Source organism: Colossoma macropomum, unplaced genomic scaffold (genome assembly GCF_904425465.1).
Source record: "Colossoma macropomum unplaced genomic scaffold, Colossoma_macropomum, whole genome shotgun sequence".
NCBI classification, from domain to species: Eukaryota; Metazoa; Chordata; class Actinopteri; order Characiformes; family Serrasalmidae; genus Colossoma; species Colossoma macropomum.
Window position 1 is genome coordinate 43,179,807 of NW_023494787.1, and position 26,334 is coordinate 43,206,140.

The 26,334-nt window shown below is 38.6% G+C and overlaps 2 protein-coding genes across 6 annotated transcripts in view; one reads left to right on the top strand and one right to left on the bottom strand.

Moving 5' to 3' along the window:
• Positions 1-2,115: 2,115 nt before the first annotated feature.
• LOC118806127 (epoxide hydrolase 3) lies at positions 2,116-13,949 on the bottom strand. 2 transcript variants are annotated; one of them, XM_036567484.1, is made up of 8 exons: positions 13,818-13,938; positions 13,543-13,691; positions 11,745-11,830; positions 9,466-9,623; positions 9,207-9,335; positions 8,092-8,195; positions 7,342-7,490; positions 2,116-4,757 (listed from the first exon to the last, which is right to left on the bottom strand). In XM_036567484.1, exons 1-8 carry the CDS (start codon positions 13,915-13,917, stop codon positions 4,457-4,459), a joined length of 1,176 nt encoding a protein of 391 aa, XP_036423377.1. In that variant the 5' UTR covers positions 13,918-13,938; the 3' UTR covers positions 2,116-4,456. The 2 variants fall into 2 exon arrangements, with proteins under 2 accessions (XP_036423377.1, XP_036423378.1); XM_036567485.1 differs by having other exon boundaries at positions 2,117-4,757; positions 13,543-13,949.
• Positions 13,950-16,542: 2,593 nt separating this feature from the next.
• Positions 16,543-26,334, top strand: part of brd4 (bromodomain containing 4) — a 55,223-nt gene continuing 45,431 nt past the window's right edge. For 2 of the 4 annotated variants that reach the window (XM_036567489.1, XM_036567488.1), the window contains exons 1-2: positions 16,543-16,633; positions 23,752-23,914. The gene's annotated coding sequence lies outside the window, so the exon portion shown is untranslated. Of the gene's footprint in view, positions 16,634-17,158; positions 17,794-20,845; positions 20,952-23,751; positions 23,915-26,334 lie in introns of those variants that run through there. The other 2 variants (XM_036567492.1, XM_036567490.1) reach the window with 2 other exon arrangements.

The window sequence follows — 26,334 nt, forward strand, 5'->3', positions numbered from 1 at the left end:
CAGGAAGACTAAAGGGGAATTTTGTTAACACTGAATGTCAAATAACTAATCCTTAGTTCACGGGAACAGCCGTTGTAACATCTGGGCCACACATACTGCATAGAGCACACAAAATACACATGACAAATAGTACAAATATACAAAATATGTGTATCAAGCACATCTGAAGCTCATCAATCAGCTCATCGTCATAGTTCTGGCACTGATGCTTTGCAGTGGATCAAGTTAATGTGCCTAGGAGAACTGCATTCTATTATAACTTCTACAGGAAGTTACTTTTACATTTCTTTGCACAAAAAGATCAAGTTCGGCCCTTTTCTATCTCAGAGTGACTCAGAGAAACTTGTTCATGCATGTGCTACAAGCAGACTTGATTACTGTAATGCTCTTTTTACTGGGCTTCCTAAGAAAACAATACATCCTGTACAGCTCATACAAAATGCAGCAGCGGGCATCGTAACAAAAGCAAAAAAAGAGATTATATCACTCCTGATTTAAAAGAACTGCACTGACCTACTGTATCTTGTAGGATAGATGTTACAGTTCTGCTAATAGTTTTTAAGGCTCTAAATGACCTTAAAGCACCGCTGATGATCTTAGATCTGCAGATACTGTCATTATGTAAATACATTCAGTAAAATACAGAAAACACAGGAAGGCCTCCTTCAGTTATTATGCCTCTAAACTGTGGAACTCAGTTCCACCTTCTATTAGACAGGCAAGCTGAATGCTCACTAATAATGAAAACTCTACATCTCTTGGTATTTATCTTTTTAATCTGATCTGTGTCGTGGTCTTATATGATTTTAAATGAACACTCATAGTTCCTTCTATTACTGTTAAGCTTTATCATCTGTCTGTAAAGCACTTTGAGCTGTCACCGGTATACAAAGTGCTCTGTAAATAAATACATTTATTATTAGTATTATCATTATTATTATTATTATTATTATTATTATTAATATTATTATTATTAAAATCATCTGTGAGCTCAGACCAGGCATTCAATGTGCATGTTTAGTGTAAGAAGATATGGTGTGACTGTAGGAGGGCAGAGAACACTGAAAACGTAGGCTGCAGTTCTGGGCTGCTGCCGCTTTAAAGGGGGGATTCCGCTCATTTGTCTAAATGTCTGCTTAACTCAGTGATTGAGATCTGAACAAAGTCAGTCTGAGTGGTTTGGTGTGAAATGGCTTATTATGGAGAAGCTTACTGTCTAGTATTTCTTTACAGTGTAGCTGATAGGAACCAGGGGTCACAGTGTCTATTTTTATTTGCTATCCAAAACCTACACGCATCTTTTGAGTTTTGTATGTTGATGATGGTAAAATAGTGTTAAATCCGAAAAAATATGTTTTCTTTAGGGACCGTTTTGCTCTTCCCTTGTGAAAGAAACATGCATTTAAGCGTACTATTCAAAAGTGTATTGAATATGAAAAGTGCACACTTCTAGTCTTTACACTTTAATCATACTTTAATACAGCAGTGCAGAACTCCAGGCCTGGAGGTCCAGCGTCCAGCACAGTTTGGTGATTTACCTGCTCAAACACACCTGATTCAACTCATCCGGTAATTTCAAGGGTTAGTGAGTCTGTTTGAGTAGGGAAACTATCAAAGTGTGCTGGACACAGGCCCTCTAGGACTGGAGTTGTGCACCCCTGCTTGAATACATCCTAAATGTCTTGTTTTGGAACAACCCATGTCAACATAAGTGCATTTAAATTGTAATTGTAATTACGCTAAATATATATTTAATATATATTAAATGTATATTAAGTGCGAAAAGGAAGGGGGAAAAATGAAACTCATTTGTAGTTAACTGTACATTCATTATGCATGATAAGCATAAATATTAATCTTATATTTTGTAATATATTTCGTAAAATATAGCACTAAATGATATGTACTGTTAATTATTACTGTATTACAGTCTCAGTTGAACTTTGTCTGCATTGTAACCTTTAGAAGTAAACGATGTTGGTTCTTCTTTGTTCCTTCTTCTCGAAAACTTATTCATAATCACCATCTGAAGTCAACAGAGCATAAACCAAACAACATACATCCATTTTATTATTGAATGAAACCATAGTAATGATAACATTCCGATCTGCCCTCAGGAGATGTTTGAGTTTTGGAACCAATAAACATCAACAAACAAACTATGCCCAGTTAAGCCATCATAGAAAGATCAATTACATTCTCAACCGGCAGAACAGATTTTATTTAAACATGTAGAGAAAAGACTGTTTTATTCTGTGGAGGCAGTGCACTCAGCTGGTCTTGAGAACAGTTTCCGAGTCCACCTTACCCTGAGGCCGAGTCCCACTCTGGCCCTGTAATTAAGAATGCTTCTTTCTCGCAAGAGTTACACCTCCCTGAATGTACCTCTCCACCTATAATACTTTAGGTCAAAAGCTGATCTGAAAACTAGCACAAAGTAACATCTGTGAGGGAGATTTTAGAGGCTTTAAACTCTTCAGACATCTGGTTCCTATCACCACCACTGTGAACAATTCTAATCAGGTAAGTTCCTCTAGAACAGAGAATTTCACAACTAAGTACTCTGAATGACTTTGTCTATATCTTAATCTTAACCATATAATTATGCAGTTTTTTTTATTTTGAAAAATCAGTGGAATTCCTCTTTAAATGAGAAGGACAGACCTATATTTTTGATGAGAAGAGGTAGGGCTGAGGGACAGGACTGAGGAACAGGGAGGAGATGTGATGTGAAAACTTCAGCACAGCAAACAGAAGATAAATATGGTAATTTATAGCATGTTAAATTGGAAGGAGGATGAGCTTCAGGCCTAGTCCTCCTCCAAAACCTGACTCATTTCATTCATTTTCAGTTCTTGTATGTGATACTAGGCAGAGGTTATGGTGCTTAATGACCTCTGTGAGGACATATGATGTGTCATTACAGTATCAGTTACAGGTCAAATGAAAACCAGGCATAATTCTCAACGCAGACACGTCTGTGAATTCGGTGAGAACAGTAAGGCGAACAGGATTAATATATGTTAAATGCTTGTCTTTATCAAAACCATCAATATCTAATGTGCTACTAATAATTTTGATATGAGGAACAAACGTATAAGCAATGCACCACTCACTCTCCAGCCTATATATGGAAACGATCATTAGTTTTGTCAAATCCAAGCATTTACACGTATCTGCCTACTCAGCCTACAGCAGATTAACTCACCACTTCACATTAATCTGATAAGACCCATGACAGCTTTTTGAATACAGGGCAGCCAATCAGAAACAGAATCAGTTACATGTACCAGTCTTAAAGGCACAGTAATGTTTCATTTAAATGGAAAAAAGAGGTTGAAAAATTACTATTCTGATGCATAGAACTACATAAATTACAAACAAGTATAAAAAATATGTTTTTTAACTATTCTGAAATATGTCAATATAATTAGTATCAAATCAGTTTGTGGTGAAATTTGAGATTGCATTATTTACGATTTCATGGTGGTTTGAGATTCATAGATCATTTCCTAAACAACGGTGACAGAACTGTTGTGAGGTCAAAGATTTACTGTGTACAAATGATAAATAAAGACCTGGCCAGAAGCATGGCCAAGTCCAAAGTCCTTCATAGATAAAGATACACCCGTAAACAACTCTATCTGGTATTATAAAATGCTGGCTGAGCATATTTACATATACATATATATAAACACACATTCATATCATACATACAGGCTAAACAACTCCTATGGCTATGAAATTATACAAGTGGCTGAATCCCAAATGACTATTTATTAGATACATAGAGCACTGCTTGAGTGCGGGAGCCAGTATTTTATTTCCTACATATTGTACTGTGAAGGGAGTAGGGAGCGATTTAAGATTCAGCTATAGTATGGGAAAAGTGATGCACAACAGGGTTAGCTTGGTGCTAAATAAGACTGGAAAGCTCATAGAGGCACTAACGGAAATTAGCATTGTCGTCACAGAGGTAATTTATAAGAGAAAATACTTGTAAAGCGAAGGTTTATGCATTAAACAGTGCTGTGTTAGGATAAATTTATTATTATACAACAAAAAGTTGAAAGTTAATGAAATGACTGCAGTACACAATGATGGGCAACTGAACATTCTTGTCTTCTTTCAGCAGTGCATAGTTGATTGTGCAACAATAACATACTGTAGATTAACTACATGTTTTGGTGGATTAGTTGTTTGTATTGATTATTATTGTTAATAACTTGAAAATTTGTATATCTCATTACATTTTATGTTGTCCACCATTTCATAAAAGCAATAAGCCGCTTGAGGCTGTGCATTACAGTGCTTTTATCAAGGGTAAGGGGATTTTACTCCACTTTGCGTCATGCCTAATAACACCCTTACCTGTGGGAATTATAAAATCACTGTAATGCACAGCCTCTCATGGCTTATTGCTTTAATAATGCACAAATAGGAGTCAAAGCTAGAGTCACAGATTCCTGGAGTCACCGTTTAATGCTCCTGATGCAGAGGCGTTAGAGAAGAGCCTATGTGTTGTGTGGTTTGATATACTATCTCTGTCCATAAGGAAGTCCCACAGTAGATTGTTGACCACCTCCGGCTGATCCTGCTGTACCCAGTGACTGCAGTCCGGGATTGTATGAACGACGACAGGGCCTCTAACGTAAGGCCGCGTCCCACCAGACATCCCTTCCACCAATATGTTATCTTCTTCTCCCCAAATCAACATACAGGTCACTGCCACGTCCTGATGCTTATACAAAGTGTTACTGCAGCAAAAGGAAAATAGATCACATTATAGTGAGTCTGCAAGTTCAGATAGCTTTTTTTCTTTTTTATTGCTGAAACCTTTTATCAGGTGATGATGTCAATTAGTGGTGGGCAATACTGTATGAAACATGTACTATAATTAGTCCTGTTTAATTGGATTCAGTGCAGTGCAGTATGTGAAATGTTGAATAAAATGTATTGTATGCATGGCTCTTGCTAATAACTTATGTTACTCTTTGTTCTCTATCATGAAAACATCTCGGGGGGCGGGGGTACAATTTTGATCCAATAAGCGGGGCGGGGGGCGGGCCCAACATAGCCTGCATACAATACTATCACCACATAAAAGTTGCAGATTTCATACATAAAACTAGCTAAACAAAGTACAAAGAGTTATTCTCATGATATCTAATGCTTAATATTTCATCATTAAACCACAAACAAACAATATTAACAGGACTTCCATACGTGGAACTTGATAAACAAATGGTAGCTGTTAGGCTACCTGCTTCACTAAGCACTGCTGCACACTGACAGAAACTCTTCTTGGCACAGCTCACTGTGCGCACGGTGGGTTTTCATTTCATTTATGCAGCCTCACTTTGTTTTAACTTGTAATGATGCCCTTTGTACAGAGAAAAAAATGGATAAACAACCCTTACGTTCAATAGAAAAATGCTTTTTAAGTGATGGTTTGCCAGTGATTACATTTATGTAGCAGAGCAGTCAAGACATGTTTGCTGTCTGAAGTTTGCTTCTTTCATTTTCCACTTGAGCTACAAGGCTAATGTTGCCAAGTAATAAAAGCTTATAGCATCATTGCACACTTGCCTCAAACTGCACCAGGTTGTTGAGTAATTGCAAATAGGCTTGCTTATGTGGTTTTCTGACACTGTATGAAATACTGTTGTGTATATAAGTGAACAAAAGTATGTTGCTTGGCTAAAAACAGCAGTAGCCATTTTGAAGTCTAAATTCTGTCCATACTTTACTTTTCCAGCTGTTATTATAAATAATCTGCAATGCATAAACTTCAGCCAAACTTGCGACCTGATGATTGTTGGCCAGGCTTGTCTATTTGGTTTCATCGTTAGCGTGGAAAATGCTGTAGTCTGTGAACAGCCACTTCTTCAATCTACAACGCAGCCGTTATGATTTTGAAACCTCTGTATGGCAGTTTACGCTTTGAAGTTCTGCAAAGCGAAGTTTCCTGTTTATGTTAATCTTAGTAACATCTGTAACAAGCTCTAATTTCTATATGCGTAACTTAATATTGGTCATAGTTACAACCCACAAGAAGTCGACCTACAACACGTTGTTTTCAGCAGTCAGCAAGGTCTCAGCATATGCTGAACTTCTTCAAGCCTGTTAGTAAAGCATCTCAGGTGGCTCCTCATGAAGCTGCTTGAGAGAATGCTAAGAGCATGTAAACCTGCATCAAGGCAAAGGGGCTACTTTGAAGAATCTAAATTAGAAGACAGTTTTGGTGCAGATAAGTGTTTGTGTCATCAGCCAGTGTTTGTTTTACTTCTGTTCTTCTTGTTTTTTCAGGAATGCATGTTTTACTTGTTTCATGTGGTCCTTTGGGCTTAACGTGGTAAACTCCTAACAAGTGGTGGTTGATGTGGCAAAAAAGACAAATACTGTGCGACTTTAAACCCAAACTATTGTACTGGTGCATAAACACTGAAAGGACTGTTCAATATATTGTTTATAATATTGGCCTTTGCAATGGGATATATTGCCATGGCTTGCAATATGTAAATAAGCCTTCAAACTAATTACTAATACTACTACTGTGGCCAAGCTGACTAATTCTCACATTTCCCAGTTGAGTTTTTAGGGATGTTTTGATGAATCAAGGTAACAAAATCTGGTAACTTTAGAGGAGAAGAGGGGAAAAAACATTCTTAAAGGTGCACTCTGGCCTTTTACAGTGGTGCCGCAGTACTCTCTAAAATGAGATTTCTGGGTTAAAAGACTAGGAAAAAAAAACTTCTGATGATGTATCTTGAAGGTGGAAGTAAAGTTTGAAAAACTACAAACACTTTGAGTTGGATACCTGGCTTGCTGACTTATTCCTTTAACAACAACAAAAAAAAAACAATTGAGGTTAATGCTAGCTGGCATCACATATTTATTTATCAGCCTCTTGGTCAGTAGCCAGCAGGATTTGTTGAGCGCTGATGATGGATGAAAACTAGAAAATGATACAAAATCATGAATTCTGTCAAACGGATGAGGCTGAGGGATATAGTGCTGCACCACAGAACACTAAATAACATAACAAATAACATTAAATGCTAGGTTTAGGTCAGCATGCTCTTTAACTTTAATGCATGTTATTGTAATGAGATTTCATTCCAAGTTCTTTTGGCCCATTTCTATTGGTCCATTAATCATGCAATGCTTACACAGTCCAAAAAGCTGCAAATGGCATACAGTGGGACTTTTGCTATGACAGTGAGGTTATATTACAAGACATATCATGATGTCCAGTAATGTAATCGAAAGACAGAGTTTTGTTTATATCATGCAGTCCTAATAGATGTAAAAGTGAATGAATGAAATTCAATGAATGACCTGAGAAGAGAGCGGTAGTAGTTGAGGGAGGCGGTGAGTGCTCCTGGCTGAGACAGGCGGTACAGGTAGCCCTCCAGTTGTGCTTCTGTCAGCCTCCTTGCCCTGTTTCTGATCCCCACACGGCCTCCACAGAGCATACTCCGCACCAACTGTAAAGATACCGTGTGTGTGTAAACAAACAGCGAAAATGACTGTTAAACATGGAAATCCATCAAAAGGAAACCACAGTAGTCAAACCACCGCAACTCCAAAACTGTCTCCATTAGATAAACAGTACTTAAAGCTTTCATCTTTGAGAGAGAGAGGAGAAAATCAAGTTGTTTCAGATCTGAAAACATCCACAGATGTTTCTGTCCATCCTTCCACTGTGAGAAGAAAACTCAGCGCTATGAGTCTGAAAGGAATGTGTAGCTGACAAGAAGCTCTTACTGAGAAAACGCCAAAAGGAAGGAAATTTTTACTAGAACACCATAACTGGACATCTGAGATGTGGAGTGAGGTTTTATGGGACCGATGAGTCTAAATTTGTAATATATGAAGAGCAGAAAGTGTAACTAACTTCTAAGACTGAACTTATTTTAAAAAAACTGGATGTAAGTCTCCCAGAAAAGAATGAAAGCTGTAATGAAGGCAAGGGGTGCACACCGTAAATACTGAATATTTTGAAATTATATTCAGTTCTTTTCAGGGGTTTTTTTCCTGAGTGATGCTGAAAAATCTGTAACTTGTACTTAAATAATACAGTTCTACCTTAAAATCCTCTAAGGAGAGAGCAATCTCAGGCAGGAATGGAAGCTGGAAGAAGCACGCGTGGCCTGAACGCAGGAGCTGAGAGGGCCGTCTCAAAACTGCATCTGTAATATAAGATACGTTTGGTTCAAACTTTAGATTTGACCACTACAAAAAAGACTCTCTGTTCTATTGCAAATAAATAGAATTCCTGAAACACATCACACTTGAACACATCATTTAATATACCTTTTGGTGAATAGCTTGTAGAATTTAAAGGGGAATTTTAGAAAAGCAGTCTTTCTAAATTTCTGCATAATTAAACTAAATCTGCATAACTGTTAAGATGTAAACAAAGTCATTCAGAATGATGTGAGGTGAAACGGTGCATTGTAGAGAAACTTAGTGACTCTGATTTCTTTATTGTGGTGGTGATTGGAACCTGATGTCTACAATGCAAATATAGCCATTTTATTTACTCTCCAAAACCCTACAAAACCCTAGTTTTTAAATGTGATGTTGACTATGAGAAAAATTGTTGTAGATCTCAATAGATAAGTTTGCTTTGGCTACTGTTCTACACTCTGCTTGTACCCCTGCGCTATCAAAAATGTTTAAGACAGAGGCGAACAACAGTCCTGGAGGGCTGGTGTCCAAAACAGTTTGATGGCTTTCCAGCTTTGCTGATTCAACTCATTTGTTAATTGCCAGGTTTAGCGGGTGTGTTTGAGCAGAAGAACATTTTATTGAGCAGCAATTTTGAAAAATTGGTGGAATTCCCCTTTAAATCCACATTGTAAATAGCTAATATGACACATTATTCCAAACCTTTGCCCAGTACTGTACATGCATTACAAGTCCAGATGTGCAGATTTTAATGCATGTTTGGGGTCATTGTCTTGCTGAAAGACAAGTTTAGGTCAAGTTTAGCCATCTGGCAGAGGCAGACAGATTTTTGGCTAAACTCTTCTGATATTTGGTGGAAGAGTTTGGACTCTGAAGAATCTAAAATACAATTTCTGATTCAGAACCTAGTAAAAATAAAAGCCCTCTGTGAGTCGGTGTCCAAATGTTTGACTGACACTGTATATACAGATTTTTGCAAAAGCAGTAAGAGAAGAGGTTGTCATTCTTACCCAGCCATGAGGCAGGATGAGGAGCATTCATGATGACCAGACGCTGGACCATGTCCGGCCTCTCCAGGGCAAAGTGCCAAGCAAGCATACCACCCCAGTCATGGCCCACCAGTATACAGCTGGTGTGTCCTATAGCAAAAAATCTACAGCTATTATTTCTTAGCAATTTGCATACATGAATAACAGGACTTATGCAGTACAGCTTTAGAGACCACCAACACTGCATGCTAACACACAGAGACTCAGTAAAAAATCTCACCCAGCTCATCAATCGTGTCTCTGATGTCATATAAGAGTTTCTCCAGTGAGTAGTCCTCCAGCTGAGAGGGAGCATCAGAGTTCCCACAGCCACGCAGATCTAGAGCCACCGTGTGGTAACACCTGCTAAACTCCACCAACTGATAACGCCAAGAGTACCTGAACACAACACTGAGGTATTACAACTCCAGAATTAATGGCACCCTTCATGAAAATGAGCTGAAATCAATACATTAAATGAACCTCACATGCAATGGGTGATATTTTGGGATTGAATGGTTTAGCTGCATATTTTTATTTTTACACTGTGTTTTGGAACAAAAAAACACTTTAGTAACACTTTATTTTTTGAGAAATGTTGGCATACCCAATATTAATATTTGGTTAAGCCTCATCTGGCATGAGTAATAGCACTGGGCCGCTGTTTGTAATACTCCAGTCCAACCTTAATGAATCTGAGACCATTTCCAGTTCCTTGATATTCTTTGGTGTTCTCTTGTGAACTACCCTCTTCAATACACAACACAGGTTTTCAACTGGGTTCAAATCCAGAGACTGAGAGGGTCAGACTTTGTGTTCCCGCAACCATTTCTGGGTATTTTTTTATGTTTGGGGTCATTAACTTGCTGAAAGGTCCACCCAAGGCCAAGTTTCAGTCTTCTGACAAAGGCAGACAGATTTTGGGCTAAAATCTTCTGGTATGTAGTGGAATTCACTATGCCATTGATTTTCACAAGGGCTTCTGAACCACTAGCAGCAAAATAGCCCCAGTACATTCAGTGATCCACCATTGTATTTGACAGAGGGTATCAGGTGCTTTTCACTGTATGTTGTCCCTTTTTCTTCACCACATGTGACAAAGGTGTGCATGAAGAAAACATTCTATTTTTGCTAGATTACAAGTTCCACATTTGAACCTAATTGAAAACCCACATCACATGATTCCACTTACAGCTCCAAGACATTTTACTAAGTACAGGCACTGCGTTTGTATTTGCATTGTGGCCTGCTCTTAGAAAAGGCTTATAAAGAGCTTCTAGTTATGGAGGTGAAGTCTGACAGCAGATTTTGAAATTTGAAAAGCCAAAAATTCAACTAACCTGTGCAGGTCTGGTTTCCTCTTTGCAGTGCCTGCCATCCTCCTCACTGTAAATGGGGTCAGTAAGCTCATGCATCCTCTTCTAGGTAAATTTTCAACTATTCTGTGCTTTTAACTTTTTAATTATTACTCTGATTTCAACTGACTACTGTTTTTTCCCCCCAGCTTCCTAATCTGTGAAGGTTCAGAGCCTTATGTCTCATTTAAAGTGACAGTTCTTTGCTTTAACCCATGTTGATGGATGGCAAAGGGATTTTACATGTGTGTAGCTTCATATTTATACCCCAGGGAAACAGGAAATGGTCATTGATGCAAAGATGCAAATTTCTTTGGTTTTATGCTTGGGGTGCCACTAATTTTGCCCCATATGTTTTTGAAACACTAATCCTAAAATAAAACAACACGCTTACTAATGGTAGATAAATGGTGAGCAATTTCTCCAAATATTTTGGAGGATCATTTGAATCATAGTTTATTTTATATGATTGTTTACCGTGTGTTTTGAAGGGTACCAATAATTCTGTTGCTGGCCTGTATAAAGGTCATTCTATGCCTTACAGTCTGGCAGGTCATAGATTTCCATGAAAAACTTCAGGCAAAAAAAAAATATTCATGTAACCCTGCAAAATCTGAAAGCTTTGCTCCAGTTTTTTTTATTGCCATCAAGTTCTAAACCACATCCTTATTGTTGAGTTTAACTGCTTAACGAATGACTGAACTGAGCTGAAATATTAACTGGGTATAAATACAACACAAAGAGTACTGTTTCACTTACAATCAACTTCTTCTATGTTAATTCTCATAGCGGATTAATTTATTGGAGGATATACTTTCATTTTTGAAATCTTTCAGTTTGCAGTCAGTTTTCAAAATCATTTGTGCTAAATTTGATTTAGGATAGAAATAATATTAGGTTAGTACTTCTGAGCACTTCTGCAAGAGATAAAGTGAATAACCCATAAACAATTCTGTGATCAATTCAATATTCAATATATAATAATGTTTCATAACTCATATGACAAATCATTCTCCTTCAGAATCAAGACAACCACACAAAATAAAAGCTTTCAATCATGTTAAAAACTTTTCAGGCCAATTAAGAACATAGTAACTATATAAAGGGAGGGAAAATAGTTCAGTGGAATGTGTTTCAGGAAATAAAATATCAAAAGAAGAGTAACCAGTTTTCTGGGAATCCATGAAGGAAAAGCATGAGGGGTTTTCTGTGGTCTCCTTTTGTCACATAGTGAAACCGCAAGCCTGAGCTCTAAAGAGAGAAGAGAAGAGAGCAATTAACCCAGGACACGTTATCACCGTTCTTTGAATGAAATGATTTGCTTATGAGATCACCAGCCTCAAACCACAAGAGGTCAGAACACTGAATCTGAGTTAATCCCAAACCCAGGAAACCAGATGCAGTGATTATTTTATATATACAGTACTGTGCTGAGGGTTTTGGCACCTGAGAATATTACATTTAAAAAGGCAGTAAGCCTTTTATTTACTCTGAAAAAAACACTAATAATAAAATAAATACAAATAATATTCATACAATAAGTTTAATGCATGTTAATGGGCTCATATAACCATATCTTATCTGTCCTTGAAGAAGCCCAGTATACACAGTAATTATCATCCAATAACTGGTTTGACTAGTCAGAGCTTTGTTATGTTAAATCAGGTATGCTGCTGATGGAATTTAACAAATCAGTGTGATAGCTCACAAGACATCAACTAACTTTTTTGGAGTAAATAAAATCTTCTTATTTTTTACTGTAGTTATGTCTGTTTGTTTGTCTCGTTGTAGAAATGTGTCAACGTTAAGTAGAGCAGATAGGATGGTGAGCATAGATACAAGGAGGTGTTCCTAATAAAGAGGTTGGTGAGCATGTGCATATGTAAGTATGTATACATACATACATACACACACACCAAGCACATTATATCAGCTCTACTTAACATAGAGGAACACTTTGTAGTTCTACAATTACAGACTGTAGTCCATCTGTTTCTCTGCATACTTTGTTAGTCCCCTTTCACCCTGTTCTTCAATAGCCAGGACCCCCATATGACCAGCACAGTGCAGATATTATGTGGGAGGTGGCATGTTAGTATGTGTTAGAATGTGTAGTGCTGGTACAAGTGGATCAGACGCAGCAGTTGTAAATAATATATATACCCAAGTTTGGTTCCAGACTTCTCCTCAACACCCAGCCATCATATGGAACAGCACATTTGATATAACTTAATGAAGGAGTGATTAGCCCAACCAGCTGCTGGATGGTGACTACAAATAATACTGGGGTGCCACGAGGAGAGGTTTGCAAACAGTTAAACGAACACATACGTAATATCACTTCTTACAGTATTAATATTATTTGTATTTATTCTAATATGAATGTTTTTCTGATCAAATAAACAATTACTCCGCTGATAAATAGCTTTTTAAACATAGTTCAAACAAGGACCTAAAACCTATGCACATGAATGTGTACGAACTGCTGCACTGGCCCATACCAACCACAAGAGGTCCTCAATGTAATGAGGATGTAGTAATGTCTGTGGAAATTATGAAATTACAAAATCTCTCTAATGAGCACCAACACAGAGACCGAAACAGCTGGCAGACAGGCCTGTTTGTTCTAATGCCATCAGTGCACAAATCTCTTTAGCCGATGGCAAATTAATGACAACTGCTTTGTAGAGAGAGAGAGAGTGCAAAGAGAGAAGGAGAGAGAGAACAAAACTACTTTTAGACACAAGGGGCATAAGAGAACAAGTTATACTGCTATGCTTTAACCTTTAACCCACTTTTCAAATCAAGAACATGCACTGAAGCAGCTTGATCACTTTTCAGCAACAACATGAGGTTATTGTTGTGACTTTATCTGCCAGTTTGCATTTGATTAGAGATAAAACAGGTAACAATCTGTTCAAGGCCTCTTAAAGATTTTTAATGTTTCAAATCAGTCCCCTCACCCTGCCGTATAAGTAGGCATGTTTGCCCAGTGCGGGGTCCCGAAGACATGCTGGGGGTCGTTGGCGGACAGTCCAATGAAAAGTCCCATATGGGTCCCAAAATCCATTCCAGATAATCCGGATCAGGACCAGACAGGCCGTGATCGCAGCTGTGCCGTAGACCACGATCCAGTAGAGTAAAGAGAGAAAGCACAAACTTACACGAGTGGGGAACAAAAGGAGGTGCATCAAATAACGACTCATTATTTTAGTCTTCTATGCCATGACAAAGAGACCTCTATCCATGCTGACTCTCTCTCTCGCCTTTGTATGTATCATAGAGGTTAACCTCTCACTGCAGCCTAACTCTGTGTGACTGCTGATCCACAAGGTCATTTTCCTATCACAACTAAACACCTGGCTGGAAGTGCAGCAGATGGAATAGTATTAAACCCACCTCCAATCACGGTTGCCAGTTTAAAGGGGAAGTCTACCAATTTTTCAACATTTCTGCATAATTTGCTTAAGTCATTAAGATGTTAACAAAGTGAAAAAACAAAAATGAAACTGTCACTGGGGCAGCACCCCTCTTGTCACTGGGGTGGGACCCTCAAGAGCACATCTCAGTACCTTTAGTGAGGGAACATAACTGTACTTTAATCCACTGAAATTATATTTTCTAAGTATTGACTCCACACACCCCGTCTCGTCTCCAGGCCTTTTATTTTATTGTTCTCTTTTAAATCATTAGGTTATGAAAAGGTACAAATACATACTTTTCACCTGGAAAAACTTATTTAGGGATCCCAATTGGACCTAAAACCACTGCTGTACCTTTGAGGGAACATTTACATTGTTTGTACCTTGATGAACGAAAAATTTACCTGCACAGAACCTTTATTTCTAACAGTGTACGGCAAAATAGTCCCAAAAAACAACATATTTTTTCTCAATAACCACCATTCTACTATTATCAACATATATAAAAACTCAGAAGGCACACGTAGGTGCACTGTTCATTTTGGATAGTACATAAAATGGCGATGTGGACACTCCTGGTTTCTATCACCACCACTGTAAAAAAAAAAAAATTAAGGTCTATTAATCATTTCACATCAGTCGACTCCGAATTTGTTAATATTTTATTGATTGAATTTTGCAGGGATGTTTAAAAAATTGGTGGAATTCCCCTTTAACATCCATTCTACCATTCCTCATTATTTACTTTTTCTTTTCATCTTTTTCTGCTTTTTTCTAATTTAGTTTACATTATAATTTGTCCTTGTTGTACAAAAAAATATCTAAGAAAACAATATCAAATGCATTTGAAGAAAAATAACATATAAATACATGTAAATCTGTGCTTTGTTACTGACAGTGCTCACTTCAGAATAAAGCAAAATCTTTATTATTTGAAATTTATTAGATTTATTAGAAATTAAACATAGAAATGCATACTTATATCACACATTAGCTGTTTTGTGTTAACAAAACTGTTGCAGGTATTTTCTTACTTATCCGAAAAAAGAAAATTCAAAATTCGAAAGAAAGCAAGCGGTGCCCAAGAGGTTGTCAGGCAGTGTAAAACGAAGGACATCTTAAAGAAATAGTGTCTACAAAGTACAATCACTTTAAAACACCACACACAGAAATAATTCATAGTTTAGAAAACTCCCTTATGATGACGAGTCTTGAGGTGGAAGTAGATTTTGAAAAACTACAAGAGCTCTGGGGTGGATACTTAGGGGCGGGCTGTCTGAATTTTCTTCACAAACTGTCTGATTCTTCAACAGAATTATTCCCTTGACAAAGTGAAACGTTTAACAACCACCTGGGGTTAATGCTATATCACTAATGTCAGCCAGAACCACAAATATACAATATTTATTATCCTCTAGGTCAGTGGCTAGCAGTCAGGACTTGTTGAGTGATATAGGGATTCCCAATGGTTGTGTGATGTATTTGAGCAATGCATACTGGGTATTGTAGTGAGACAACACTGATGGATGATAACAGGAAAATGGCACAAAATCGTACATTCTGTCAAACTGGAGTGGCTGGGGGATGTACTGCTGCACTACAGAATAAGACATGACTCAAAGGGGAATTCCATCAGTTTTTCAAAATGTCTGAATAATTCAGTCCTTGAGATGTAAGCAAAGTCATTCAGAGAGGTTTGATGTGAAAAGGTTCATTATAAAAAAACCTACCAACTCAGATTTCTTTACAGTGGTGGTGACAGGAACCAGACATCAGTGAGGGAGCTTTTAGAGCTGGACGCCTGGTTCCTATCATTACCAATGTAAACAATTCTGATTCGGCACGTTTCTCTATTTCACATCAAACCACTCTGAATGACGTTGTTTATATCGTAATGATTTAATTATGCAGATTTTTTTTAAAATCTACATAGGCGTTCCCCTTTTAACAAATTACATGCTGCTTTAGACCGAAATGCCACTTTAAAGCTTTCTTCCTATTCTTACCACAAGGCGTCGCAATGTGGATAGTTTTACCTTAGTACCGGCGTGATTATGACAGTCCATTTACATTTAGGCCGCTTTCTTATTCAGTTTTGAGGTCTACAGTTATTCGAGTTTCTAAAAAATATAATTATCATTTTAGAAATGCATTCCCTGTCAAATGAGTTTACAATGGTAACGCCGGTTTTCTGAGCTACGAAGCTGAAGTTGGGCTCCGATTCGCCAGCTTCTTGTTTGAATTTTCCCGTCCCACCTTAAATGGTGCAGCGTTAACGTTCCGGCGCCTGAGGCCAGAATGTAACTGAGCCGCCAGAATGTAACTGCTGCACCATTTAAGGTGGAACGGGAAAATTCAAACAAGAAGCTGTGAGTCTGTAAATTTTCAGTCAAACCTAATTCCCCGGTAAATAAAAAGTCGAAATACCAAAGAGGACACTTTCGTGCATTTGTTTATCGTTAATAAGAATATTATCATTCGTTTTATTTACTCTCATGTCAGCGCTGCTCCTTACGCTTCGTGCGTGCAGCACGCGCATGACGTCATCGACGTCTAAGAGCTGTTTGTTCTGGATTCTGGGAGGAAAAAAAGAGAAAGAGCCCGCGCAGCCTTGACAACCGAACAAAATAAGGTAAATAAGCCACATATCCGTTTATCGTTTGCCGCGTGTTTGCGTTAACGACCCCTTAACGATGCCAGCAACCATGTAATGTTCTCACTCTATGAGACTTTGTCGAGTGTCTCAGTCAATATTTTGAGTCATCGTGTCGGTAAGGAGACTGGAGAAGAGGCCTCGGCTGTAGAGATGCGGATAGAAAAACTATTCTGACACTTTCGGACCGCTCATTATAGCGCCGTCCGTTACCTCGGGGTGTTCTGCGCTGCGTTTGTATACACAGATGAAGAGGAAACGCTAAGGTTGGCCGTTTGCGGCTGGGTTGTTTTTATTAGCTAGCTTTAGCAGACCCAGGCCATTTGCAGCGGGCGTATGCAAGAAAGGCAGATACGCACCTTTCTGTACGTAGGAGCCGTGAACGCGGAGCAAAAAGCTGGCTGACGTTACGCAACGCTGGCCCCCCGCAACGCTCTTTGCGTAGGCTTGTGTAAGCAAAGGGGTCGGACCGCGTGAAATCTCACGTGTCTTTCTTCGGGAATGCGGGAACGGGGAGATTCTACGTAGCTTTCTGCAGGAATAATACGCACACTTGCGTATGTTCGGTTTTATATTTAGGCAGCTGGATTGGCGCTTTGTTTCATTGTTTTTGTGACGATACAGTATTAAATGCGTGTTGTTTGTTGTGGGCGATGTATGTCTTTCGATTTGTGCATTTGTGCCGTGTCTGACAGGTCAAGAAACGTCAGATTCGTGTTCTGCACTCGGCTACGCACGACAACGTAAAGTCGGAGCGTAGCCCGGCTAACATTAGCTATTAGCAGCTTCGGTGCGGGTCGGATAGGTTAGCATAGCACTTTTTCAAGGCAGGAGAGAATACGCGCGGCGACATTCGCCCTTTTAATGTCGGTTCTTGACGCCTAGTGTCGTTTTTATCGCGACCTGGTTCGCGTTTTTGGAAGCAAGTTCAGAAAAACTAACGGCGAGGCCGCCAAACGCTGCCGAGGCTTCAAAATAAGGAGTCCGAGCTGCGCGGAGTCGCCATTTTGTGCGCTTCTCCCCCGGAGGACTGGATAAACGTTTTCTTTTTAATTGGGGTTTTAGAAAAGATATTGTACAGTAACACACAGCCACAGGCTGATTTTACTCGTCCCCGAGGCTGCCTTTTGAGCTCAAAGGTGATTTTGAGAATCGTTTGTATTTTTTTTCTGTTCCCAAACTTGCCGGCTTGTTACAGGCTAACCCAGCTAGCATCGTCGAGCTTTCGGTTTGTGATTAAGCAGCATCATTCGGCAGCGCAGCAGCAGCATCCTTAATTTTTACCAGTTAACCTCTGTTAATAGGAAAATATCCTTATATCAGAATGACAGAGGGGCCTCTAATGTTTCTTAAACCTTTATCTCCTGTCACGTTTACACTATAAAACGCTGCTGCTCATCCCACTGCAAACGCTGTCAACAAAAACCAATTTCAGTGTCATCTTAACTATTGCTTTCATTTGCTTGTAAACAGGCCCTTAGGTTAGGATCAAATTTCGTGTTACTGTAGACGACTGAAAGCTTTCTACCAAGTTTACTAATCTTAGACTTGCTGTGATGGTTTTATAGCGTTTGTTCTTCAGTGTATGACTGGTAGAAGCGTTCATGTAGCACCAACAGTATTCTGCTTCAGTGTATTAACCCGGAATGCCTGGGTGCAAATATCCAGAGTTGACTTTCATACTTTATTGTTCAGAGGTCTGATACGAGTTTCCTTGTTATTGTATTCAGAATGAGGCTGGATTTTGCCGAGGTTTTAGAGCTTTCTTTAATTTAAGAACTACTAATAAAGTGCAGAACAATAAAGAGAAAACAATTATCCCCCTGTTGCACCTCTAGTAGAGCTGTCTGTGAGTTTAGTTATTCCTTGTGTTTCTTTATTTCCTTTCCCCCTGACTATTCTTAAGCTCTTCAAAGGCCTGGGTTTAGTCCACATGTGGTGACCACAAGGCAGGCATTTAAGCTTGCACTGTCTTTCTATGAATGGCTTTAATTCAGATTTCTGAGAATCGCTGTGATGAATGTACTGTTTACCGATCATCAGCGGAACATAGTGTCTGTTTACTGATTTGTATTCTTATATAAGAAATGAAAGTGACGGTATGTTTATAATGTCTTTGTGGTGAAATAAGTAGTTGTAGGTGTGTTCATACATTAATACTCTGCATGCTTTAAACTGAGAACAGCAGTACAGGCAGGGTGGCGTGGTAGTTTTGTAAGAGAGTGGTGTGGGAATTCCTCCTTTGATCAGCTTGTGTCAACAGAAAGAAGAGCCAGGTCTTCCTGACAGATGTTACTGTCAGCTGCTGCAGCCTTCTTTTTACTAAATATCTGCATGGTGCCACCATAAAACACTGAATGTGAATGGTGCTGTGAGCGCTTTTCTTATAATGCACACAAGAACAGATGCAGAGTTTGGCAAATTCTTTTGACGGATAACCGACCCTTATTATTTGGCGATTAATCGTTAACTGACAAGCCTAAAATCAAGGATGTGACCTATCAAAATATCAGTTGTAAAGCGGGTAGTTCCGGTTCTGAAATCGGATTGCTTGAGCCATACTTCATATACACACATCAGCTAAATTCTGTAGTAATGAGCTAAGAAAAGTGTGTTCGAACGTTGGACGTAGAACTGATATGTGTGACCAGGCACAAGTATGTATGTGAAATAAACGGCCTGAAACAGTAAAATCATTTCTCCTCTGTCATGTACGCCCATGTGCGATTTCCTCACCCTGCCATGCAGCACATTTTGTCTCTGAGAACATGGACCAAATAGTTGTATGTCTTATCGCTTGTGGATGTTTGCTTTTGATATATTGTTGTAGCTGTGCCTCATTTTGTAGTAGGACTGTTGTGGAAAACCTTGCTGCCTATTGCGCTATAATGCGTACAATTCAAAAAAGTTTTTCAACTTGAACGATAAACCCGTCTGTTCAAACTGAAACGAGTGGTTATTGGAAAATGTAACAAGCTTTTTTTAGCTGTTAGCATTGGTCAAACAATGATTTATTTCAATCATTTACATCCCTAATAAGGAACAGTGTCTCCTTACTCTACATGTGGTCAGTCAGCTAAAACATTTGGTGTCTGCAATTATCTTCCTTGTTTTTACGCTGGAGCTGCGAGGCTAATTTAGCTGACAAATAATGGATCCTATACCCCACCGATTAGCATCATGAATACTTAAAGCTCTATACTCTGGCCTCAGACAGTGCTGAGTTGTTTTCTCAGACTTGCTTATGTGGTTTCTGACACTGTATGACATGCTGCTAAAAACAGCAGTGGAATGCATCTTGAAACTTGAGCTTTGTAATTTTGTCCATTTTTATAGGTTGTGCAATAGAACATTTGATAGGTTTTGATTGGTTGTGGACAGAATTGAAGTTTAATTTTTCAGTGCACTGTTTGAACTCTGAAGTCACTAATATTTCTGTGCCAGTAGCAGCAGATACACCAGCTTTATCTGGTCAATGTGCAAACTTTGTGTACCTTTTCTGCTTATTGGCTGTGGATGTGTACGTACCTATTATGCAGTGCAAAGTGCGTACAGATCGCAGAAGAGGAATGGGTCAAACTAGGTGCTGAAAGAGGTTAAAGGGTCAGAGTATTATTACATAATATTGTTCATGCTGCCTCATTGCTTTAATTCAGGTTGGGCAGATCAGCCTTGTATCAACATATGTTGCATTGATTGATTTGTGTGGGTTTCCCCCCAAAAAATTCTCTTTGTAGGCTTTGAAGTTTGGTTGCTATGGTGACTCCATGTTTGGCCTAATTGTGGATGTAACCTCTGAATGAGAGTGTGCAAGAATGTGTGAACAGTGTGGGAAACTAGATTCAGAGAAACTGATTGCTTGATTGCTTGTCAGCTCAACTATGTCAGTCTTTCATACAGATAGTAACAATATTTTCTGAAGTAGACGGTTCTGATGGAAATGCAACCTAATGCATAAGACATGTTTCAAGATGAGACAAACCATATTCCAGCCCTGTGAAATCAGTACTGGGAAAATGGTATCATACAAATATATAATTTGCAATAGGCTTGGGCGATTTCTAAGAATAATTAGATATTTGCTAGTTAAAAAAATCGCAATCATTGATAAAACTTCAGACTGCAAGTGATTTGTAAAGCCGTGTCTTTGTGCTTTCCACATTACAAACAAGGTGTTTTCTGTCGTTACAGCATCATTTGCATAATTCAGCTAACAACTGGGACGGTTAATCTGTACAGGAAATACAGCGCACTGGCCGTAGACAAGGGTCAGAGGAATTTCTTGTCCAGATCAGAGGTAACTTAGCTGCACTATGCTAACTTTCAGTCATTTTAGCACATTTTTTATTGCAGCGAGTCACTTTGAGGCAAGCTGAAGTTTCAAAGCACGTTGGCATTAATTTTCCATTCATATAAAGTAAATTAAGGAGAATCTGCGCGATAAACCTAGGATTACAGTGCGTAGCAGAGAGAAATAACATGGGCAGTTTCAAACCTCCCTCTCTGTGAAACTGGCTACTGGTGAGTCCACACACTTCTTAAACGTGAAACCCAGTTTCTCAGCATATTTTTGAAGTTGTTTAATGGTAAATTAGTCCTCTCTAATTCTCTCTCAGTTCCAAAACCGCGATTATCACCTTTTACATATCACCATCAACAATATCCGATTACATCGCCCTGTCGCCCAGGGCTCTCCTGTTTCTTGTTATGTCTATTTGAAACTCCTGTGTTAGAGGTGGCACAAATACCACTTTTCTTTTCTGATACTGATATTGAAACTTTGAGTCTCAGCTGATACTGATCCCATATTCAGTTCTTTAAAAACCACTAAGCTCTAAAATGCGGTATTTTTAACTGAAGCACTTCACCTAAGCTGAGCACCTAAAAGTAGGCCGTCATACTCGCGCTCTACTACCCCACAGGAAGAAATACACCGCTAACATCTCACTGTGAGTAAAGGTTGTTTCAGACTAGACTTGTTAGGATTTGATCAGATGATTTTTTTTTTTTTCCCCGTCTGATATCTGATCAAGCATTTTCTGCTGACATCAGCCTGATGCCATGTCTATATTAATTTGGGATGTAGTGAATGTTTGATAAAATTTTTTAGAAAATCAATAATTAGACTGTTCAAAGACATTTGAGTAATCAACCAAGGATGCACTGATATTGGAATTCTAGGCAGATGCCAGTATCCGATGTTTTTTTTGTGTGCAAATCTGTGTAAATCAATGCCGATATATTTATAAAATGCTGAAATTACGGCAAAATCCCCCTGGATTAACATTTCAAATGTAGCGAAAAATGTAATGCTTATTTGTGTATGATTATGAATGTAGTAAAATCAATAAAATGCAGACATTTTAGTTAAGTAATCCAGCGTCACCTGACCGCTCAGCTCTTCCAAATTCTATAGTGCATCACTGTAATAAACATGCATACATCAGTAGGGGAAACATATTTATCAAGCTAAATTCTTGTAGTCTTTCCACAATCGTGGAATTTAAGCTGGTGTTTAAGTGCCATATAAATAATTGTGATCAACTAAATAATTAAATGAATAATTATTTTTTAAACAGAATTTTTGGATAAATTGGGTGACTAGCTATGTTGCTTCCAAGCTGTCAATACTTTGCTCCCAACTGATGACAGAAACAGCTTGAGCATAAGTAAACTCACTGCCGTCTTCAAACGTTTACAAAGGTTGGAGGTTAGAACATTTGTTGTTTAAGCAATAGAACACGAGAGGGAGTGTGTTATTGCGAAATAACACCACGGCTGTGATTTGGTCACCGTAGATCATCACAGCTGTGATGTTATAGCGATAACACACGACCTCGAGTGTTCTGTTACTTTTATGCAACAGTTAAATAAATAAAGTAAGAAATAAATAAACTGGGCCGTGAACGCGGCGTTTAATGTTTTACTGTTAGCAGTTCCTCCTGCCGAATTATAGTTCCTTAACAAGCAGGTTGTTGCTACGTCAGAGTGATGATCTCCGCTCACTCGCTGCACAGCCGGCAGTTCGTTCTCCAGCTCCACACAGACCAACTGACAGTTTGGGAATTTAGCGTAGTCTGATCTTCAGAATCTGACCAAATCGGCTGTCGGTCAAATGTGATATTAAAAGTATCCATTTTCTGTTTGTGCGCAAAATAAGGAGTAAAAACGTTTAAATGGCTTGAGCGTCTTCTACAGCTGTCAAAGTCGTTGCTTAGCAACCGTTTCTCAGCGGAGCGATACAGTGTTTGTGAAAAACCTGTGATGTTATGGCGAAATAACAGCACGGTTAGAGCAATTCTCAACCAATCAGCTTGCGTGGCCGGAACCAACTGTTGTATAATTTTATATGAGTCATGACTTATCTAATGTGTTTTCTGTTTATGTACATGTAATTGCAGTCAGTCTATTATGTAATAATTGTGATAGGCCTTGCCACCAGTAGCACACAGTTGCCATGCTAGACTCTGTAGAGATGGTGATTTGGCTCAGTTTGTCTATTCCCATCTATGTGATTTGAGCAAGCTGGTGTTAATCGTCCAGTGTGGTCTGAATAAGTTTCCTGCTGCTCTGGATTGCTGGCTAGCTAGCTAGCTGGCGTGCTTTCATGCATTTCTGAGAATAAATATGAGCGTGCTATATTTTTTTTAATTAAAAAATTCAAGTATTTGACAGTGGCAGCCAAATGTAAAATCCATAAGTAGTGCACCTTTACTTCTACAATTGCCTTTTACTCTGTCATACAGGACCCAGAAGCGTTCGTGTGCATTCTTGACAGTGTTGGGTTTTCTTAACTCGCGCGGCTTTCAGAAGCTACTCAGCCGTGAGAATTCAAAGGCTAGTAGGCTGTTTTGAATCTGTGAAATCGTCCTGCTTAACTACTGTACCTGACACAGTAAACTAACAGGAATTTGTTTGTTACAGTTTAATATAAATGTGATCAGAGAGCCAAGCTGCTAATTGTATGACCTTTCACTTTTGATCGCTATCAGTGGCTAAGTTTGTCCAGACGCTCAAAGTGTGTGAATGAGTAGACATGCATCAGGAATATCATGGTGACGTTTGTTTTTTCTCTTTTTTTTCTCTCATATCCTCAGTCATTGCCCGCTGATTGAGCGTGTGATCTCCCGGCCGTCCTGCCTCAGAACTACTGACGTTTCTCTGTGCCTGGTGAGAGCAGCTCCTCTGCTGAGTGCTGCTGGGGATGATGAGTGCACTCAGATAGAGAGGGGAAGGACTCTACACACGAGAGCTAAAAATGTAAGTCAAGCGCACGATTTGTTCTTTTATTTTCCACCCCTCCTTTGGGACCCTGTCAAGTCTCGTCCTGTGTAAATGTTCTTGCTTGCACGCGTAGAACAATGAAGCAGGAGACAAAAGCCATTCTTGCTCAGGTTACGTATGGTGTAACTATGCAACAGTTAATTGTGGCAGTTGCAAATGAGAACAGGTGTAACAAGTTGTCCTTTAAATTAGCCTCCACCTGTGTTGTGTTTGTGTTTATTTTTATTAGTTGAGTACATTGAGCTACTTCTGTCAACCTTCTTTTCTATATGATGTATATCAAGAGAGTCCACTCTTAAGGCTTGATGAAGCTTAGGTTTCTTTCTCATTTCATGTTTTGTTTTGTATTTACATATAATTACATAGTGTTATAGCTGACATTTCACATCCTTTAAGTGAAGCGAATGACGCTTTGTAATGTCCAGTAAAACTCCTTGATGTTGCACATCTTTCATCTGTCCTTTTCTTCAAACTTGGAAATTTAAAAGAAATCTGCAATTCTTTAAGCCTTATTTGAAAAGAGACTGATGCACGTGAGGAGACTTTTATTGAATTTTTTAGACAGACTTGGGTGCAATAGAAGCCAAGAGTAACATTTTTGCCTGCAGCCATCCAGTGGAATTAGCCTGCAGGATACTTTTTTCCCTTTTGTATCTTTGCGCTAATTAAAACTTCGTTCCGCCCCAGGTGAATTCTGCTGTTTCAGTCATTAGTGATGGTTTGGAACTGAGCTTAGCAGTACTTTTTAGGTGTGTGAGTTAAGGATGTGAATTAAGGGTGGGTAATATGGCAAAAACATGTCATCATTATATTTCAGGTAGGGCTGAACGATTTTTTTTGAAGAAATATTCATTTGAAAGAGTGCAGTTTTCAAATTGCACAAGTAGCCATTGCAACTATATCCAACACCATTCACAGTTGTCTCATAAGCGGAGAAATTTAAGCTGAGCTTGCAAGCTGGCAGTCTGGCATGCTACATTCACTGTTCAAGCCCCAAAATATTGGTATTTTCGTCATCATGTAGTTTAATTTTAAGAAAATAATCCCATTTAAATTGCAATCGCAGAATTGGTCAGAAAATCACATTGAAATGTTGTCCACAAAATCTTCAGTTCTAACTTAAATACATTTTCTCGATACACAGTACGCATCAAAATATTTTGTTTTTTTGAGGTTTGATAAATTGGAACAGACAAAAAGTAACCAATAGTGCCACATTTAAGAAGTACTAAGGGATGTATGATGATAATAGAATTATATTAGTGTCAGCAGAGAACGTTTAACAGCAGGTTTCTACACACTGTAAAAAGTGGCTCGTCAAATCTGCTTAAAAAAATTACTTCATGTGGTAACAGGCAATTGAATTAGTTTTATTCAAGTCAAAAAATTACTTTGAAAGAATTGTTAATTCAGAGTACTTATTTAGGTTGAATAAAACTAGTTAATTTACTTTTTACCACATGAAGTCATTCTTTTAAGTAGATTTGACGAGCCACTTTTTACAGTGCACTCTAGTACCTGCATTTTATTAATCTTATGCGACAAATGTAAATTTTTTTGTAATGCAGTTTCTAGTCAGTATCGGCTTCCCTGTCAGATGAGCTAATGAGCTAACCAGTGCAGCTGATGATGATGATGACTTATGGGATTCTGCATGATTTTTGTCTTCAGTGGGTGATGTACCACCATGTTAGTTTGCCGATGTAACGTTAAGAGCAGAGAAATATCTTATGTGTTTTTGGTTCCAGCTAACACCAGCTAGAGTGGTTGGCCTAGTTAACGTTTTTGTAGTCCTGACGTTCTGAGAAGCAGCGTAATGGATATTTGATTTCAGTATTTGAATAATAACACCTGAAATGGTTCATTGCATTCTCAGGTACCTGTGCTTACCCTCTGGAATGAATTCGGCAGTACTGTTTTGCCATGTTGTCACATAGAGGCAGCATGTTGTTTGTGTACAGAATGCAAAACAACACACTGAATGTTTCAGAGCCAAAATAATGTTTCGTGGTCTGACAGTCAGCATTTTCATGTGTACTGTAAGGCATGTGGATGGGACACATGTTATTGTGGAGATGCTAGGCTGATGGCACAGAGCAGTAAAAATGGAAATGCACTTTGTGATGGACTGAAGCATTATTTAGAACTGGGTAGAAGGTTTTGGATGCACTGAATCCTGCCCGCACTGCCAAGACAAAAACAGTGTGTTTATGGAATGGTAAGGTAAAGGTTCCCTGAAGGCTGTGATAAAGCCCTGATCTCATTCCACAGAGAGCAAGCATGTGGATTTGATAAAAGCAGTCCATGACTAGTCCTTTAACTTTTGAGTTTAAACATTCGGGAAGATATGCAAACACTGTCAAATGTAGGTTAGGCCTACTATCTTGCTAAAAAAT